Source organism: Musa acuminata, chromosome BXJ2-6 (assembly GCF_036884655.1).
Source record: "Musa acuminata AAA Group cultivar baxijiao chromosome BXJ2-6, Cavendish_Baxijiao_AAA, whole genome shotgun sequence".
Classification (NCBI taxonomy): Eukaryota; Viridiplantae; Streptophyta; class Magnoliopsida; order Zingiberales; family Musaceae; genus Musa; species Musa acuminata.
Window position 1 is genome coordinate 6,798,001 of NC_088343.1, and position 21,402 is coordinate 6,819,402.

The 21,402-nt window shown below is 38.8% G+C and overlaps 1 protein-coding gene across 1 annotated transcript; it reads right to left on the reverse strand.

Moving 5' to 3' along the window:
* Positions 1-1,312: 1,312 nt before the first annotated feature.
* Positions 1,313-21,192, reverse strand: LOC135585559 (regulator of nonsense transcripts UPF3-like). The gene is made up of 12 exons (XM_065111930.1): positions 20,792-21,192; positions 19,638-19,744; positions 19,039-19,134; positions 18,819-18,917; positions 18,605-18,684; positions 10,923-11,015; positions 6,786-6,936; positions 3,885-3,955; positions 3,106-3,805; positions 2,906-3,021; positions 2,774-2,827; positions 1,313-2,055 (listed from the first exon to the last, which is right to left on the reverse strand). The coding sequence occupies exons 1-11, from the start codon at positions 20,929-20,931 to the stop codon at positions 2,789-2,791; spliced, it is 1,692 nt and encodes a 563-aa protein (XP_064968002.1). The 5' UTR covers positions 20,932-21,192; the 3' UTR covers positions 1,313-2,055; positions 2,774-2,788.
* Between the last annotated feature and the right edge of the window lie 210 nt (positions 21,193-21,402).

The following is a 21,402-nucleotide window of genomic DNA, read 5'->3' on the forward strand; positions in this document are numbered from 1 at the left end:
TGGGACACTCTTTTTCTTGAGCAAAAGATTTAAGATCTCAATGACAAGCAACTGTTCTAGGCTAAAGTTCTTTTTGTCTAACGAATGTGGTGAGGCTCAGAGTCGTCTCCATGCATTTCTTGATCCGCAATATGGAGCTCTTCTACAGGTCCTTCGGTGGGTGCAGTGCACTTCTGCTCTCGTTATGTGACACAAAATGCAAATCCTTTTTGTGTCTGAACAACCCAAACTATTCTTTGTGTTCTTTGGTTTCACCTGTCGTCATACTGATGACACATATGGTATCTGCCAATTTGCATGTGTGTTTTCTTGGCTTGGAATTCTTTGATCTCTTTGATGGGTTTCCAGCATCCAGGTGTGGTTTAGACACATTATTTATCACCTTCCTTTGCAGCCTTTGATCTGTTAATAAAGATCAAACCTTACGTTGGCAGCTTTTCCTGTCTGCAAATGGTGAAAAGTAGCAGCAGGCCATGCTGAGATACTTTGCTTTATGTATGCCTGTCGGAATGATCAATTAGATCTCTCTCCCCATGATTATTAGAACTTGGTGAACTCATTGCACGAGCAAAAACATCACCTGAAGCTCATGATGAATCCCTGGGGATGAGCAAGAATTGGATCAGACACACATTCAAACAAGATCAATAACTTACAAAATGCAAGTTCAGCTGCACGTAAGCCACGCAGTGCTGCTGGTGCGGCTTAGACTGCACTCTTCCCTGTCCTTCTAAAGTTGTTGCATGCCAAGTTTTTGTCTCAAGAATTCTCATATTTCTCAAGTGTTTTGCCTCGTGTCTAGAAATCAATTGAAATAAGGAAAGATGGTAGCTTAATTCCACATCAAGAAAACGCTAACCTCGTCACAATTTCAGTAACATGGATGAATTGCCTCAAATAATAAGCTCCTCTTGGAAATAATTAAGTAGTGCCAGCTTAATTTGAGTGAGAATGAATTTGACGAGGGCAATAAGAGAGCAAAAGTTCTTGTAAGATGAAGCGATAAATTTTAAGATCAAGCACTTTGAAAAAAAAAAAAGGGGCAAGATTTATGTTGAAAGAATTAATATATTAAAATCAAAGTTGAAACAGCAATAAATAGATGGATCTTAAGAGAAGAATTATTCTGGTGGATTTATCATAATACTCAATCCACAGCAATCCAATAACAAAATGAGAGGTAAATAAACACCAGGTGTTTCCATCCATTTTAGGAATCAGAAACTATTCGGGGGAAGTCCTTTTCCGTGAGAACAAACACAAACCTAACGAGATAAATCGGCAAAAAATAGCTTCCATAAAACCAACTTAGTTGAAATAAAACCCGTCTTAGATTTAGCAGTATAACAGCATAAACCAAGTCACAAAACCGGAGTTTTATGCCTCAATCAACTCGTTCAAATACTCCAAAACAGACTTTGACGACAGACCGATCCACCCTAAGCCGGTTTAACCATTACACTTTACAGCAACAAATGGTAATACTTGGGGTGCTTAAAACGGGGATTCTCCCACTACTGTATAAGTACTAACCAGACCAAGTAGTCCACGAAGCAGTGAGTCGTACAACGCTTTTCAAACCTATAAACAATGGCCAGAAAGAAGCACTGACCTCCTCAATCTATTCTTTACAGTTTATACCAAGAGAAGTTGCTCGTTGGCATAATATACTTGAGAAGGGCCTTTGCTTACATCTCTATGCGAAAAAGTATCTTAGCCAGCTCAAACTGTTCAGTGGTATAGAAGACAGACGAATCTTCCATCAGCTGGCCAACAGGATTCCATCCAAATAACTTGATATTTTTTTGAAACTCACAGACCCACAAGCAAATTTATTTCACTTCCTAGCTACCTTAGATCATGCTGCTCTTGATTCAACTAGAGCTATAGCTGTAATTCCATATGGAACAATTTGGTAACAGCATCCTTTGAGCAGCATTTATCCAAAGCCGCATAACTGCCATGCAAACATTATCAAGAACTGATAGACCGAGCCCCACAACCAAAATGTTGCCACAATTGACAAATCTGCAATAGTGCATAATTGCATATATCCTGTAGCATAAACATTAGCAAGTTAATACAAAATAAAATAGTACACATAATACAAGGATCCAAACATATAAGTACTAAATAACCAATAAGAAAAAAGCAAACCCATTATTGTCTTCCCAAAGAACCAACGAATGAGCTTCAGGAGTTTTTCGAGATAAATTAGTTTAATAAAGCATGATTTATATAAAATTAATCTATATACTAATATCTATATATCATAGATTTCAACACCACAGTACACTAGTTACCCAACTCAGGGCAGCCCAGTGCATGAGACTCCAAACATGAAGGTAATCTGAGAGAAGGCTCTTCAGTAGATGTCAACATAACATGTGATTCCTTGTAGGTAAAAACAACCAACTAAAAGTATAAATAACTCAAAAAAGTAACCTTAAAAGTGATTTTTTCGACTCCACTTAGCTGTTCTCTAAATAACACAATGCCCCTAATTGTGTTCACAACTCAACAATTTATAAATTTTCTTAGCACTATATAAAAAAAGATCCTAAAAACCTTAATAAAATGATTAAAACCGTGGCCCGAACTAAAACATGATGCCAGTATATTTTATAATGATGACAATTTATACTTTCTGATCCTTGTTTCCATGGTGGAAACCCTAAATTTTAGCTGAATCATTAATTAGTAGAACTCAGCTAATGCCATAGAAGTAACTAATAAATAGAAAATCACATGTTCTAAAGAAAAAAGGCTTCACCATTCACTAGAAGATTCACGAAGCTGAGCCTGACTTCTGAACCCATACTTGTCTCTGAACATAGTTTGGGAAGAGTAAGTATAATATCATGAAATAGCTTTAAACCAGAAATAACATTTTATCAAATTTCACCTCGTGGGAACTGTAGACAGTGGGACCCCTTTTAAAACTCTTTCCCTCCGTAAGACTCAAGGAGCTATCCGTTTCCTTTGGACCACGTGCACGGCGGCCAACATGCCTATGAGAACCTAAATAAGTTATAAAAAAATATCAGTCATGTAGTAAAAAGAAAAAAAAAAAGCAAAAAAGACACTGAATTGGAAAGGCCATACCATTATCCAATGAAGAAAAATCAACTCGTCCACTTCCATACATCTTCATATCTTCGCTTCTACTTGCAGAAGACATATCAGCTTTTCTTTCTACACGACCTAATGATGTTTCATAGGCGGCATGCAAATTATTGCTACGTCCAACACGAGCATTTTGAACAACCATGTCCTCCTCCCCAACTTTACCAACAGCCTGTTGAGAAATGGATATGCTTTCTAAAGCATCCGTCATCTGAGTCACCTCAGCATATGGACTTCCATCACCAGATCGAGATCTGTCTGCACGACAACGAGGGGCCCAAACACCACGATCAGGTCTATCCTTTTTCCTTGTTCGCTTTTCATGCTTTTCACTAATTGATATGGAACCTTGTATATTGTTTACAGCAAATTTATCAACTATATATCTTTTATCATCACCATCAGAAACAGATGCAAGTGATGAAATACGTGAAATGTAATCTTTCGTATTTGAGATTGCACTGGGGGGCCGAGGCAGGCGCTTGTCCTTCTCCACATTTACCGCTTGTGTTTGCTGCTCAGGATGGGTCACAGATACATGTGACTGATCCGCATGCCCTTCCTTCGAGAGTATTTTCCTAATGATTCTTCCGCTTGCCTGGTTCTGTCTAGATGGTAAGGTTGGTGAATTTCTTACTGAAGATGTTATGATATGCTGTTGTAACAAACTCTTAGACACCTGGCCAAAGGATATTTGAAGCAGTTACTAATATAAAGATTAAAAGACAAAAAAGATCACATCGTCATCAGTATCTTACATCAGAAACTTCTTGCTCTTTCCCTTTCAAAAGCACAAATCTTCCTTTTCCAGATTCAGAAGTTTCAGAAGCTACAAAATTTCCATGAAATTCAGTTACTACAAGTTAACAAAACAACCCCAACACATATTATGATGTTATATCAGGTAAAGAACTCAGAATAAAAATAATTCATGAAGATAAATCAGTCAGGATTGTAGATCAGTTAAACTGAAGGATGCTCACGGATTAGAACCCCACAAGCCTAACATTGCTGTGGTATCAAAGAGATGCCAATTTAAACCAACAATCAGAATAAGTTGTTGCAATTGAGGCCAAGCACTAAAGCACATACATAACACCAACACATATGCACACATGTAAAGTCAAGAAGCTGTATTAACAATTGATTCTCAGAACTGCCAACTTCCTGTTGTAAAAACATTTAACAAAATCCCTCGATTAAGTGGAATCTAGAACTTTATCGAATCTTGTCAAGGTTCACAAAACATGCATGAATAAGAATTGGTTACATTAGTCAATCTTAACCTAATTAGCCATGTCCAGGTTGCATGGATAGTGAATTAGTTCCTGGGATATTTAAAAGTTCATTACCATAATTTTACTTTCCCTTCTTGTTTTTTCTTCTGAAAAAGGGGTTGTATTTCCTCGAGCAAAAATCTAGCTGATAAATGCCAGTCAGTCACCGTTATGGACACTTCATAACATCTAAGAAATTCTTTTAAACTTTGATTGACAATATTACAATGACATCTGAAGTTTTTGGCCCTCCTATAGAAAACAATATCAGTAGTTCTACTATGTGGAGATCAACTATTCAAACTAATAAAGGCATTCTATGTGTATGACACAAGGAGGTTCCCTTGTCAGATTATTTACACACCTTGACAGTTGAAACCATTCCCTATTGTCAAATAACCTTGCTTGCCAAAATTAAATCACCAATCCTTCTCATATGCCCATTAAAGCCATAAATCGTTTCTGTCAATTATAGGCTTGAAAACCTGCCTTAACCTAAGTTCAACATCAAAAGAACATATTCCCACTGAGCTTCATGGATAAACCTTGCATTTTCATTGAGACAAAAATCAGATAGAATAGAATAAAAAGAGAAAAACAAAAGACGAAGGGAGAAGGCAGTGACTAGATTTACAACTAGTTATAAAATATTCCTTTTATCTAAGGGGAACAAAATAATTTGCACAAATCCACTAAACTTCTCCATTCTAACCATTCATCTTTTATTGTATGCACAATGTATTCATTAATCTCTCATTCTTTTTTAATAATGAATCCAAAACACACTCATGTCTTTTCTTAGCAATGCATATATTCAACCTTAAATCTGGTTAATCTAAAAACCTTTAGTTTCCAAGGTTTTTCTCTACAACTGAAGTTTAGAATTAATCTAAATTCATCAATCAAGATAATATCATTAACAAACAACACATATTAATCAAGTAGGAAGGGCATCTATCCTGTCCATAACTAGCAGCATATCTGTAACACGCCCAATTATTTCCACATTGGAAATGGACAAGATTAAGATTGACTCATAAGGGTCTGATGAGTGTATTACTATCAACTTCAACTTGAGTATTTTGGCCAGTGGTTCGGGCCAAACGAAGTTGATAGGCCAATTAGCCCATCAGGCCTGAGTCGTGACATTTGGTATCAGAGCTGACCTAGTATTTGGGCTTTCTTAAATACAACTAAAGGTACAATTTTTCAATCACCGATGTCACACTTACACTCATAAAAAAATCATACAAACATCTGAAATTACTATCCAAGTAGAAGTCGTCAAGAATAGGTCAGGGTGTAGCTTTTTCTCTCACAAGGCTTCTAGATTTTCATTCCTCATCCAATGGCAAGGCTAAATCATCATACCAAGTTTTCTCATCTCGACATTACATCTGTGAACAGTAATACATGGGCAACATCATGCTATAACATTTTCCTTCAAATAATTTGCAAATTCTGTATAATTCAGGAACAGCTATATATGAACATAAGCAGATTACAAGACATGCAGATAGGATTCACGAACAGGTTCTAATGCTCTGCCATGTTCATATTCAGGTGATTAATTGTGATTATGCTTCATTATGAACTTATGTAATTTAAAAGAAGTTACTTTTAAATTATCATTTTCCGTTAGAATATTGAATGACATTATACCCGATTTTATAGGATTTAACCATTTTACTTCTCTATATGTTAAAAGCTCCCGTAAAATTTAAACTTTAGCCTAAGCACCTGACTGGCAAGAAAGTTTAGGGAAGGCGACCAAACTACTATTACAGAATATTAATCAATTAGGGCACCGTGGTTAAGGATTATAACCAAACAATTGTATCAACATAATAAATAACAAGAGGCAACAACACACATTAAAAATTTTGAACTATAAGGCACCTAATTATAGCAACACAGAACTTACCAAGTTCTGACCAACTTATGAGGAATTAAGAGTATAAACTATAACAAAAAAGAATTGCTGATGATTAGATGATGTAAATTATAAGAAAAGGAGGAGAACATGCTAATAAAAGAATATAATCTACCAAAGAAGAAGTTAAAATTCAGTTACCAAACCATGCATGCAAGTCTAAATACAAGTTCTATAAAAGAAAACAGTAGCAAAAGAAAGCAGTCATTGTTATCTAGGACACCATGAAGGACCCTATGCATGAATTTTTGTGACCAGGTTTGTGTTAAAGTGTAAACTAACCATTTCCGTGCAAAAGCAGCCTAAAAAGGCACAAATCATCTTATGTGAAAATCTATAGATCAAACCCAAACTGATAGAATACATCAGAATATTCACCAGTAACTAGTGCGGGCAACACAAAGTCAATTAGATGGGATGTCCAAGAAATGAGAATTGAGCATACACACCAAATTCATCTTCTAATGCTTCTTTTTTCCCTGGAGAAGGTACATAAACAGATTTATCCACTGTAAGCTGCTGATCTTCTCTCCTTGACATTAAAATGTATGTTGGTTTGTCTTTGGCACTCCCCTTTTTCATGCTATCCTTCAACACATACTGCAGAAAGGAGAAAAGACATGACCATTGTTGTTAGAATATAAAGATGGTGGTAAATAAGGTTCATGATGATGCCTCAAGGTGCCTAATAAAGAGAATGATTCGTGTCCAAAAGAACCTAAAAGGTTGCTCATTGGGAATAAAGGTGATAACCCAACAAAAGACAGAAAGATACATGAATAGGAAGTTGAATCAGCAAGAAAGGCACCATAATATGAGGATTAAAGTATCATAACTCATAAGAACCATCATATAAAAAGATATACAGACACCAGTACATGCATTGGTATACATTGGCAAGCGCATTATCAACGTTAGCGCAATGACACTTTTCTATCAGCATATACTGCATGGTGCAGTATTTATAAAGCACACTTACAATACATGCAATCATGCAGTAGACAGAAATCTAGATGAATCAAGTTCAAGCATGTGCTCAAAGGCCAACCTATAATATATTTCTTAAAATTTTTAGTGGTTATATACTGCTCAAGGAAAATTGTCTAATTCATATGTAATTTTACAAGAAATCTTATACAGAAATGTTGACTTGAGACTTTTCCCTAGCATAATTAAGCTTCCACCCAGAGTATCAACTCTCCTCTTCTTCATCAACAAGAATGAGAACTATAGGTGTAACACCCCACATTAGTCCAATATCAGAAGTAGGCGAAGACAAAAACTAGCTTATAAGGGTCTAATGAGTGCACTACTAGAGTACTAGTAACTTCAGCCTATAAACAATTTGAGTTAATGGTTCAAGCTTAACGAAGGTAATAGGCCAGTTACCCCATCAGGCTTGATCATAACAATTGGTATCAGAGTCGCCCTAGTAATGGAGACATGGTGAGAGGTTTGTGTCGTTAAGGACTAAATGTGAACGAGGTCAAAGGGCACATCACAGCATGGAACCACCATTGAGCCATGTCTCACATGCACCATGTTGGGGTTCGATCTGGGCTATGCTAGGTTTTGACTATGACGTCAAGCTCTTAAGTGAAGAAGACTATAACACCCCGATTTAGTGAAACATTAGAAGTGGACTAAGATTAAGATTGACTTATAAAAGTCTGAGTATACTACTGTTAACTTCAGGGTAAGCATTATGAGATAATAGTTCAAGCTCAATAACGTTAATGAGCCAATTATCCCATCAGGCCTAGTCATAACAATAGGACATGCTGCTCCATTTTTCTAACATTTGTATTTGATATTTAAAATTGATCAGAGGCAAAACATATCATTAATTGGACCTATGACATAGAGCCGGATAGTCTTACCATGGTCATTAAATTGAGTTGATAGAATCCATGACTACAACCAACCCAATGAAAATTGTAAAACATAGTCCTTCCAAGTTACAACATATGATGAATAATAAGATAAAAGACTAATGACCACACCATAATCAGATTTTTGTTAGCATAATATCGTTTGCAAAGTGATGAAAACAGAGATCTTATGCAAAACTTATGAAGAAAACATGTGGTAAGAAAAGAAAAAGATGTAAACATGCATGCATGTGAACACAAGGAGGCATGCATAGTTGGACTATATCTGCGAAAATGGGATAGGCTACAGCATACTTAACACAAGTATGGTCCATTCAGTGTTACAAAAAGAAAAAAGAATAATTTGATCATTTAACACAGACAAAATGGAAATGTGACATCAATCATCTCAAATGATGTATCAAAAAAAAAAATTCATCCATCTATAAACAAGAAAGATATATTATCTTCAAGAATCGTATTTCCATTTCAAATGTATCTTTCATGTAATAGATTATGACCAGTGACAAGCATGAATGTGACTGTAGAGTTGACAGCTAGGGCATAGCTGCCCAGCACCAACAGGCACTATTGCACTAACTTCTGCATTTTTCATTCAATCAAAAACAGTTTCAATCCCGTTAACTGTTACATTAAGGTTATGACAAAGTTTTGAGGAACAAAGACAACATAAAAGGAAAAAAAGTGTAGCGACAGGCTTTACAACAACGGACAGTCAGGCAGAAATTTGAGACATTAAAAAAAAGAAAGGAGCGAAGGTATACTGACAGGTTTTAGAACAATGGAAACAGTCTAACAGGAGGTTATAGATATCGAGAAAAAGCAATATGTTAGATAAATAAATGTGGTTCTTGCTATACATCTGATCTTTATAATGGCAACATTAAGTAGTTCAAAACCAGATAAGCACACAATTAAGGGATTTGAGCTAACCAAAATGTTCGTGGCCCAAAAGAATTAATTGTCATAACCAGGTCAGTGAGATTAAAAGAGCTCCTGATTATAAAAAAAGATACCGTGGAAGCTGACAACTAAAATTATCAAAGAGTCTTATTCACCTATGGAGATTGAATTAGAAAATACTGCAGAACAATTGACACAAGCTTCGTTAGTTTATAACTCACTACATCAGCCAAAGCATTTGAGGATCAGGTCGTTTGCAATGTAAGTGCCAATGTTCTCAAAATCACTGCCTGTTCTAGTTACCTGGCAATTTTGAGTTTCAGTCCAAGCTTCAGCTTGAACACCAAGATGGGGCTTAGGGAGCTAAATTGGTACCTAAAACCACCTTTTACTGCTAAGTGGATGCTTGTTACAAATAATCTTTATTAAAGAATAAAAGGATTTCTTCTCATGTTCTTTTTGTTAATATTAAGTAACATATCTATCAAAACACTAGCATAAAAGGGAGAGAGAATAAATTTGACAAGCCATAGGATTATAATCACAATATCCAATATGAAATGCAGGATGTTAAGAATTCAGATTATGCAATCTCTATTAAGATGTTAATGCATGAGGAATAAACATTGTATATCATGTCTCTTTTGAGGACTTACTGATTATAAAAAATGTTTTCACTTCACTCACACACACATACGTAGATACACGTGTGTGTCTGTGAGTTCATAACTTCATACTATTTTTATTGCATTTTTTTCTAGGTGACAACCTATTTGTCAAGGACATCCACCTAAGCCTTTCACTGCCCAGACATTTTTTATTACTTTGATAACAGCATGTGTAAAGTATCAAAAAGAGAGAAATTAGCCATGTTTTTTAGTCCAAATTCTGCAAGGAATAAAGGTTCATTGCTCCATCGAAGCAACAGAATTAGGTAAATTAAAAGTTATTTCGCCCAAGGAGAGTACTGAGGAGATAATAAAGCATTCATCTTGAGCATTTTGTTGTAATTTGTATATGAAGGCACATATTTTCTCATGTTTCATGGCCCAAATAAGTCTTAGCAAAAATTCCTTGGGCAACTATTTCTCAAACAATAAAGTGGTAAATAATTAGACTAACAACCATAGCAACACCAGTTAAAGAGTTTTTGTCTATTACCGATGCCCGCATTAAGTTCCTTTAACCTACTAAAAGGTCTAGAACTCTTTGCGCTACATTAAGAGCAAATTATTCTATCATGTCACCAAAATGGTAAAAAATGTTAAGCATTCAGTCAATGCTTTTATACCACTGCTTCTTTAGATGCATAATTCCAGATGCTGCCTTTCAATAGCATGCAGACATTAAAATTATGACCGCTTAAATGGTGAATATGGGATATAATAAATAGTATCACCATTTTCACAATCAGAAAATTAAAAGCTCAGTGTAAATCAAGATATTGGACCAGAATAAAAATAGACAATGAATGGGACAAAAGAAGTAACGACAAAATATGACCACTAATAGCAACAAGCAAAATAGAAAATGTATGACATTTAAAAAAAACTAGTGCAACAAAAGCAGCAAGCAGACCCATCTTCCCAAAGCAGTTTGTACTGCTAAAGAAACTCTTGCCAAAAGTTTAAGGAACATCAGCCAAGTTACAAATTCAACCAGAAACAGATGTCAAATTAAACAAGTATGAAATATAGAAGCATATATATATCCAAGAACTTGCAGCACAATAACAAAATTCAAACTGAATAACTAAATAAGTAAGCAAATACATAGAGTGGAAGTCGCAACTTTACGCTTCTCGGAACTTCTTTTGGAAGGACTTGAGCTGCTCGCAGAAACTCCTAAAGCTCTTCTGCTAACTTTACCACTACCAGATGATCTCTGCAGCAAAGTAATATCTTAGGGAATGTTCAGCAATAATAGCTTACGGCCAACTTTGGCAGCATGTTTAAACTGTGCATTGAATCTAAAAGCCGAGAATAGCAAACACAAAGAAACACGTGTTCACATTTAACCCATAAGAATTTTAGCCAGTGATCAACCAACTAAAAATATCCATGCAGGTTTAAGATTTAATTCATTAAAAAAAACTTAAAATGTGGATCTTTTTATTTTTTTTACCAATCATGGCCAATTTCATCATATGCTGCAAAGCAGCCACTTCTGTATAGGACAACAAGAGTTTGTAGTTTCACACATGTATGCCACAGTTTACTTCATAACCATCTATAAGAAACAACTAGAAAATTAATACTTCTGCTATATATGGCATTGCGGTAGTAAGTTATGAAATTCATATCATAAGCAGCTCCATAAATCAATAATGTCATATTGCCCTCAATTCGTTGCAAACATTGTCATGATCCAAAGTCAAAATCATGTTGGCTGTTTCTCTAAAAAAAGGTGTATCTCCTAAGGAGTTGAAATTCTGAAGGGTGGCAGTGACTTGTATACCATCTCATGTCATAATCCTTGTCAAATGTGGCACTTTTCAGGACACTAATTAAAAACCTGATGTCATCAAGAAAAAGGATGTCTAGTCCATCTAGAGCACAATATTGATTTTAATCTTTGCTGAAAGAATACCATTCCACTTTTAGGATTCCTATATTTATCCACTTCAAATAATTTTATTTTCTGCTGTTTTTATCCACTAAATTTGAAATTATTAATGCAGGAAATTCCATATTCCATTACCCGTGATCATCTATGATGCAACTGGCCTTTCAACAAACTTTCTAATAAGACCAGCACTTTAAACTGTTTTAGTTGCAGTTCTCACTATAATATAAAAAGCCAAACAAGAAGCACCTCAAAGAACTTCATGCAACTCTCAGTTATCTATATCACCCAATGTTCAAAGGCTCTCCCTATAAGCCCATATAGAATCTTTCAGCGTAACTTCAATTGTTTAATCCCATTTTGTGAATTATCTCCCAACAAACTTTCTAATAAGGTCATCCTTTCTCAACGGTTTACTCATGACTTTCATCACAACATAAATTACCTAACAAAAACCACCTCAAAGAACTTTGTGAACATCCACCTTTATCTCTTATCATGCTTCTATATTTTCCCAAAGGCCCTTCCCAGATTGACTTCAAGTGATTATCGATTTTGAACTGTTTTACTTAAGGTATTGAACCAAATAGTCCAATTTATCTACATCCTGAAATGTACATAATGTATTTGTCAATTGGCTGAAACCATTAAGGTAATGAGGATCTTAGAATATACACATGATAGTTTTCCAGTGCATTAAATGATTATACTGTACTACGAGCATCATGATAAAAAATTATCATATTTCCACCCACAGTTGCTTATATCTATCGATAATTACTTCAAATTCATTCACATTTCCACTAGCTTTGGACCGTTTCCCTGAAGGATTCATAATTCGATCATATTTGAGATTCTTGGACTTTCATTTGTTTTATCATAACTTTCAGTATTTCAAATCATTGAAATTACTACTAAGGTATTACATGTAAAATGACATTAACTTCTACCATAGACCCGTTTGTCAAACCAGAAGTACTTGACATTAACCAAACACTCATCACAATGTCAAATTCCAAAGTATTTAACCTATCTCCACTTTGGTGCCAATTTCCACCTTTGGGGAAGCAATTCGACCCTAAATCATTTAATATCTGATGATACTCTTTTTGGTCATCCAGCTGACACGGAAAGCAACATCTAAATGTAAAATGACATTAACTTCTATTATAGACCCGTTTGTCACATTAACCAAACACTCATCACAATGTCAAATTCCAAAGTACTTGACTTATCTCCACTTTGATGCCAATTTCCACCTTTGGGGAAGTAATTAGACCCTAAATCATTTAATATCTGATGATACTCTTTTTGGTCATCCAGATGACACGGAAACCAAGATCTAACCTGGTCGATGCCTTGATGCTGAGTTTGCACCATGCGGTACACAACTGCCTGGGTCAAAAAATTGAAAAATTGCCAAGGATGGGCCAAACTAGGTCATCTGATGTTCGAAACAAATCCCGGGTAGGAAAAAAAAAGAAGCCATAATCGTAGCAAATGAAAGTTAGAAAAAGTAAATATTGTTATTTCCAGAGTTACTGCACTTCCTAAAGCACCCCTTTTTATATATGTTGTTCATCCATATAGAGGTGGAGGAAATCAGTGAGTCAGCCACGATGGATGTTGCCCCCTATACATCAGAGAACAACTAATAAGTGTTACAAGGTCAGCCCATTAATAGTTTGAAGGAACCAATATTAATGATTGAGGTTGACAAAACAAAGCTCATTGAAGCTATCAATAATGTTGAGTTAATTGTCCGTGTTGTCACGACCTTAGCTGGTTTTGCCTAAGTCGTGCGGCACCCTTGCGCGTCCGTCCGCAAAGGTCAGCCTCCCCGAAGCCTCCCATTGTCCCTTAGGACCAACAAAAGATAGAACGGGTTAAAGAGAACGCCTCAATCGGGATCCACAAGCAAACATGTCCGAAAAACACTTCATAGACAATGCAAATTACAAACAGACTTTACAAGCTCTGAACAGTGGCACAACAAAGGGTAAAATGGTCCATTACAGACCGAAAAGCTCTCGCACGTGTCCACATGACACAACCTTTATTTACAAGCCTAAAGAGGCCACCAACCCAACTAAAATTGGACTTATAAGCCTTCGACTGCCCCTCTACACACTGTACAAGGCATGAACATGCCAACAGACACGGACAGATATAAGCATTACATCAAACATCCTGTTTCAAAGTTTGTCCGTGACATTCTCCCCCACTTATCCCTTCGACGTCCTCGTCGAAGCCTTTGTGAACACTGCAACTCTTCGCCTTTGCTGAGTCTTCAATCTTCTGCTCCAGCTGCAATACGCCTCCTGGCTCCCAGCTGCTCTTCGCTGCTGTTTCTGAGTAGTCGAACCTTTGATCCGCCATGCTGCTTCAACTCGCCAATGACTCTGACTCTGGTGTGGGGTTGGCTGAGTTGTATTGATCCATGTCGATTCTTGCGGATCCACCAAATGAAGGAAAAGACCATCTTTACTGCGCTAGTCTCTCAAAATTTCCACATGCTGCTTGAACTGGGTGGATGCTTGTTAGAGCTTTAACGAGCATCGCCTCGCAAACTTCTGAAGTTTTGGGTCCTTCCTCCACAAAATCTGCTCATCGACTCTTCTTTCAGTTAGTTGTCACATCCAAGTAGGTTCGCATCACTTCCGCTTTCGATTGGCATTTCGTTGGGAAATGAAGCGGACAATCTACTCTCAGTAGCACTGATCACCGTTGGTGAGGATTTGACAACTATTGTCTTCCATTATCTTCGAAGGGTCTTTGAACTTGTGCAGAGCTCCTCTGCTGGATAGATAAGAGAACTGGGGTACTCGGTTTCGCCCATTCTCTTAAGAGTTGAGAAGGCAAAGGTTACTTGACTTCGCCCGCCTCCTCGAGGTTGTACTTCATGCATCGAGCTGGTTACTGATCTTCGCCTGCTATTTGCTCACACTTCTGAAGCACTTGAAGTGTTTGCACTCCTTGCGTTGAGTTAGCTACTGTGATTCACCTTCTCAATGCCATCGAACTTCTGGAATGCGGGAAGTTTTCACCCCAACTTGGAGTAATTCTCTGATAGATGAGGTCGCCTCTGGGATTGTACCGTCTTCTCCATCAACCCTGCCGCCTACTCCACTGAGTAGCAAAGGTACAGCACCGCGTACTGCCTGCTTCGTTCCTTGGTCGTGCACTCTTGCATGACCCGAAGTCCTTCACTTACGGCTATCTTGATGAGAAACTTGTTGACACCGGTCTTACGAAGTTTCTTGGCCTCTGCCCTTCAGCCTTGTCTCGGTACTTGGAGATTGCCTCTGCATGCTCCACCTCCTCGGCCCCTTTCACGACCAAGCGCTCTCCCTCCATGAGAGCAAGGGATCAATGACTTGCACGGAGGTCCCGCCTCTGCGATACCATGGCGCTGCCATGCCCATGGCCCTACTATCCGTCGCCTCGCCTCTGTATCCCTTTTCTGCATGATCAGTAGAAATGTCTCTGTGGCACTCCTCTGAGTCCACCTCCATTCTGACTGATGCTTGATTTTGGGTAGCTAAGTCCCTCTGGACTCGTCGTCGCTTCCTCGCCCCTTTCGACCCCCTGCTTCAACACCACTGTGTTCTCCAAGCACTCCGTTTGGTCGATGGAAAGACAAACTGCAACTCGCATGCATGGCCTCTGCCATCACGTTGTAGAGTTTGCACCGATTATGTTCTCCTTAGCTTCCTTGGTAGCAACGTTCGCTTACTCGATCTTGTCCTCTGACTTGTCGGGCTCCCTCAAGCGAATATGAGCTCTGGAGCAGTCCAACTCTCCAGCTGCTTCGATCATACCTCTGTATGATCAAGTCCCTCCTATGGAACTCACTGGTACTTGCATTCGAACTTTTCCCTTGGTGGAACACAGCCCCCATATGCTGATGACCAAGGCTTTCATCCGATGCAAAATTCGATGCCCGCCCGGAAGACCCGCCTCTGCGGTACCATTGCCTTCACTCCTTGAATCCATAGCCCTTCTTGCCGTCGTGTTGTTCACCGAAGTGGAGCTTCCAGTAACTCCCGATCATACCTCCATATGATCTCATCCCTCACGGGACAGATTGTGTGTATCGCATTGCCACGAACTGTTCCACCACGATCCGCTGCACCATGTCGCCTCCTGGTGACATCTCCATTGCATTCTGATCCTTGTGGAATAAACTCGAATTGTGAACCCTCCATGTGTGGCCTCTGCCAATACATCGCAGGGTCCCTTCCACCTTCGATTTTGTTCGCTCCTCTGGCAATCGACCTTCATCCACCCACTCCTGGGTCACACCTAGATGAAGCACCGCTCTAGGACAGTCCGTCGCCTAGTAGCTCTCGAAGTCCACCGACTTCACTGTAATCTGTGCACCATTGTCTGGATCCTAGGCCTCTGCCCCTACCAGCACAATCTCCGCTGCGCACTGCTTCCTTCATAGCAACTCAAATGGCAACACTGTGGCATATTCTTCAAGAGTACCCGCCTCTGCGTCCTCTTGCCCCGTGCTAAGGCCCTTCTGAACCCAACTTCGCCTCCGTAAATTGAGTCGCCTTAGTTCCTCCATCAAATGCTTCTCCGAGTTAAGGTGCATGTGCCGCGAAGCTCCCTTCGTCTTTGGCACCATGCAAGATGAGTCCGCTCCGTCAGAAAGAAGGACCCATGGAACAACATGATCCTACTCTTGTCTCTGCAAGAGTTCATGTCCTTGACCTCTGTCTAAGGAAAGCACTGTGCCTCTGCTCCATGTTCCAACTTCTATGCTGGCTCCATTCATGCGGCTTGGGTACTTCGCCAAGTTACACCCAAGTTGCTCCGCTCCTCGTTTTTGCATTGAGTCGATGGTGGCCCTCGCGCCCACCATTCCACGGGTCAACCCTCCCTTGAGTTCGATCTCCACATCGACTCCAAGTGTGCCTTCATTTAAGTTGTTTTAGGTTGCTCCCCCACTTGATCTCGCAATGCATCCACCAATGCATTCTCTCGACGAGATCATGCGACAACTCCTCGCCGCTTGCTCAGTCCACCGAGCTTCGTGGAGTTGTTTGTTGAGGTACTCCTCCTCAACATGTGAGGTTCGTCTCACATGATTCTCCCTCTGGAGAGCCGAGACTTATCCCTCCTGGATAACTACCCCGTTAGAGCAACATCTCTCTTCATTTCGGAGACCACCATCCCCTTGGACTACTCCGATCTGCTGAACAAACTGTGCATTGTTCTGCCTCTTGCAAACGCACTTGCTAGATTGCGCCTCCACGTCAATACAGCCACCGCCACACCCCTCAAGGCCTAGCAACATGCTAAACTCGTTGCACACTTCAGCCTCCTCCGGACGTATCCTTCGCATGCCGAAGAGAAAGTTTCAATGCTCCATGGCGCCGAGTCTCGACCGCCTTGGGATGGCCACGAACATTCCATCGTCCGCATACAAGCCCATGCATGAGTACCGAATTCTTCGAGTTAGCAATTCCCCTCACCTCTGTGAGCTTTGCATAACTCTTTCGGTCGCTGAGCAACTCATTCCACTTTGCATGGTCTCGTCCTTTGCCAAGCGCCTCGCTTGCCTTGAGCACCATCAAGTAAAGTTGTCAACGTTGAGCCGTAGCTCAAACTCAGCCATCCCAACCTTTGTGCGCTCCGAATTCTTCCAAGCTTGCCTGTTCTCATGGTGCCTCTTGCGCGAAGGGTTGGCCATTCCACTGAATGCCAATGTTAGATGCCCGCTCCTCTGAGCGACTCTTTTCCCTACATCTCCATGCCCGTTTTCCCTCAAAGGTCGCGCGTTGCTGACTGCCCTCAACGCAGCCCCGCTAGGTCCCCCACGTTTGCATGTCAAGTGTTTCTATGAGTGCTTGTCCCACTCTGATACCATAATGCCACGACCTTAGCTGGTTTTGCCTAAGTCGTGCGGCACCCTTGCGCGTCCGTCCGCAAAGGTCAGTCTCCCCGAAGCCTCCCATTGTCCCTTAGGACCAACAAAAGAGAGAACAGGTTAAAGAGAACGCCTCAATCGGGATCCACAAGCAAACATGTCCGAAAAACACTTCATAGACAATGCAAATTACAAACAGACTTTACAAGCTCTGAACAGTGGCACAACAAAGGGTAAAATGGTCCATTACAGACCGAAAAGCTCTCGCACGTGTCCACATGACACAACCTTTATTTACAAGCCTAAAGAGGCCACCAACCCAACTAAAATGGGACTTATAAGCCTTCGGCTGCCCCTCTACACACTGTACAAGGCATGAACATGCCAACAGACACGGACAGATATAAGCATTACATCAAACATCCTGTTTCAAAGTTTGTCCGTGACAGTGTGGCTAATGTAGAATGGTTGTTGAAGTAGGCCCTTTGGTGTTTCCCCATAAATTTCAAACATTCAAAGGTTCGGAAGTATTCTAAAGGAACAAACACTTAGTTTGCGATAACAACACAAATCATCACTAGCATTAAAAGTTCAAACAATCATCAAGTCAGGCTATGGAAAGAGGCAGGGCCAGGAATCATTATTGTAGGAACAAAAAAAATTATATTAGAACAAAAAAATATAATTAATTCAATTAGGCATCTATCATGCCAATATAATAATTTATTCTAATTTGAGTTCGTTCGAATTTTAACAATTACTTGTAGCAACCAAGCAAGCACCCAACTAATAAGAAAGTTGTTTTACACCTAAATGATTCCCCCACAATAATTTGGTTGGCCACCTGAACCCCTTAGAAATTTCAGGTGTATACTGCATAGGGTCAGGGAGCAGCCCAAGTGGGGATGAACATGGTTTGACAGTTCCCATACAGGTGTTAGATACATGGACTTATGACAAACAGATACATCAAATACAATAAAATCAATACAAGGGAAGTGGCAAGCCTACACGATTAGCTTGATACCTGAGCACCACTTTTAGCTGCTCTTTTCCGTCGAACAAAATCCATTAGAGGTGTTACTATGGGTGTTTCCTTTGTAGCACCTATAGAACAAAATGGCATATTTGTTAAAACGATTTTTTTCTACCATTAAACAAATTCATCATGTTAGACAGCTACTACTTGTTATGGTACCATCTAGTTTAAAGTATCAATGCATAACAATATTACAACTGACCAGCTCTTTCAGCTTCTTTTCTCTCCAGCTGAATCTCAGCACTAGGAAGATGTTCCACAGGCTTTGATATAAGCTCAAGAAACTCCATATATTCAGAATCTAGGTATCCATCAAAAAACTAACAGTGATTAAAATCAGAACACTAACAGAGTCACAGACATGCATTTAAAATGTCAAGTGCACAAGATAAAAGAAAATGAAAATAGATAGAAAGGTGTACCCTTATATATGGTCCCTTCACGAACATCTTTCTTTGACCAATGCTTCGGGACACGTTGAAAGGGTGCATACTCTACAAGAGCCTTAAATTGAGCACCTGGCGTAACAATTTTCAAGAACTTATCAGACAAAAACCATATTACAAATTACATGGAAAATACCAACCAAAAATTTTTAGGATTTTTCACATGGAACATAACTAGCATACAATATAGCTAGCTGATTACTCGAATACAATCTACATTTGAAACTAGCTTAACCATAAATGAGCACACATTGCACAAGCAAACACAGAAGCTCCACATGTAAGCTTGCACGTGACAATCAGCAAGATGTGCCACATGCATATGCAGAAAACAGACATGCATAAACTAGGAAGGAGGTTCAACTATCAAAATAAATAGAAAGACAAAGCCCACAATGAATATGATTTGCAATTTGTTCTCAGACAAACAACACTACCAAAAGGATTCTGAAGGAAAAAAACCTTTATCATCTCTTATGCTGCCCTAATCTTAAATAGCTTTTGAATAAATAAGTTACAAACGATAATGAAAACTTAACTCAAGCTACATATAAGGATGAGAATATAATGAATACCCTTCTCGTTGACAAATATATGCCCATCAAAGAACTCAGCAAACTCAACCACATCATCTGGTATCTTGAAGTTAAGGTAAGCTCGAGTATATCTCTGGTTCTTTTGGCTGTGGAAATTCAATGCACACCATAAGAAGATAAAACAACTATATCTATCACTAGCATATTGTAAATAAGATGTAAAACAAAAAAAAAAGTAAACTTATAAATCCAGGTGCAGTCAACATAAAAATGCCAAGTACAAAATCCATTGTATTTACGATGGTTGAAGTTAATACAGGCACATGTTACTGAAATAATTGGATACTTAAAAGTTAAAAATGTTAAGATAAGTCAGGAACTCGAGTAACTTTGAAGCCAAACTGACATTCAGTAAAGTATTAAAAATTAGCACTAGGCATGTCTTTACAAATATATAACATTACAGATATAGTAAAAAAAAAGTAGAAAGCCTGTTTAATTTATTTTTTTAAATAAAAGCATATCTACAGTTCTCATTCAGATTCTAAATCATAAGTGTAGGTTTTGTGGATTATTTAGCTGAAAGCATTATCTAATATGATGCATATGAACAAAATCAAAAGCAAAAAAAAGCCTAAACAAATTTTCCAAACATATTTGCTTAGTAAAATCAAGTCTGGCATTTCCACAACCAGATAATAAACAGCATAGAATCTTAGAGCTAACTTAACTGCAAAAAAAGCAGTAACATGATTTACCATTACGCCTGCAATAACAGGTCTAATTAAGTCCATGGTACAACAGAAAACAAGTTTTGCTACAGAAGTATAAATAAAAAAGAAGAATTGACAAAAAAGGAAATACGCAGTCAAAACACTCTTTAGAATGAATGACTGCAGACATAAAGATCGAAGTCCCTCAATTAGTCGGTACAATAGGATTTAGAGAGGCAACTACATCTCAAATGAAAACCTCAAACGAAGGCTACGGAATTACGGCCTCAAAAGAATCCCTGTAAATGTCAGCTAACCAACTCCCATGCCACCAGAATCCTAACCAAGATATATGTTTGATTACAGAATTAAGCGACGCCCACCTTAACTAAACATCAAGATATCGAATTCCACAACAACTAGAGCCACGTAGCATAACTCCATATAAATTTCTCGTCGGGGGAAAAAGAAACCCTTTACCTGTTCTTTCCGGGACGAAAGCACACCCAATCGTAGCGGCCGGCAAACCTCCCATCGATCTGCTCCATCAGCACGGGTTGCGACATCGATGGCGGCAAGCGCCGGACCACGACCTTAGTCCGATCGGAGGGATCCTTCATGTGTCTCGACCCTCAAACCCCCTCCCTCTCAACAATTTAAGGAAAAAAACGATACCCCTGCGGGAATCTTCTGCGGATTGGATCGAGAGGTCTCGAAATCCTTGGATCGCGGCTAGGGTTTTTGCCCCCCAAATTAGGGTTCCGATCTCTAGAGGGGGAGAAGCGGAACGATCCCGAATGAGTGTCGAGAGATCGCGTAACACCAAATGTATCGGTCAAGAACGGAGAGAGCATCTAAGAAAGGGAAAACTACGTCATCGGCGCAATTACATATATTGTACTCCCAAGTCGGTGAATTTGGTATTTATCGTTCTTATTATACATCTAAGTTAAGCAAATATATTCCCAAATCATATAGAACTAAAATTATATATACATATACATATATATATATATATATATATATATATATATATATATATATGTTTTGTACTAAACAACTAATTTTGACTATAGTTAGAAGAGATTACT

Bases quoted from the DNA above. Each gene is read 5' to 3' on its own strand.
- LOC135585559 (XM_065111930.1), bottom strand. From the start codon at position 20,931: ATGAAGGATCCCTCCGATCGGACTAAGGTCGTGGTCCGGCGCTTGCCG. The intron at 3,806-3,884 runs GTAAGATACTGA...TCCTTTGGCCAG, and splicing joins AAGAGCAAGAAGTTTCTGAT to GTGTCTAAGAGTTTGTTACA. The intron at 2,828-2,905 runs GTGAAATTTGAT...AACTATGTTCAG, and splicing joins CTGTCTACAGTTCCCACGAG to AGACAAGTATGGGTTCAGAA.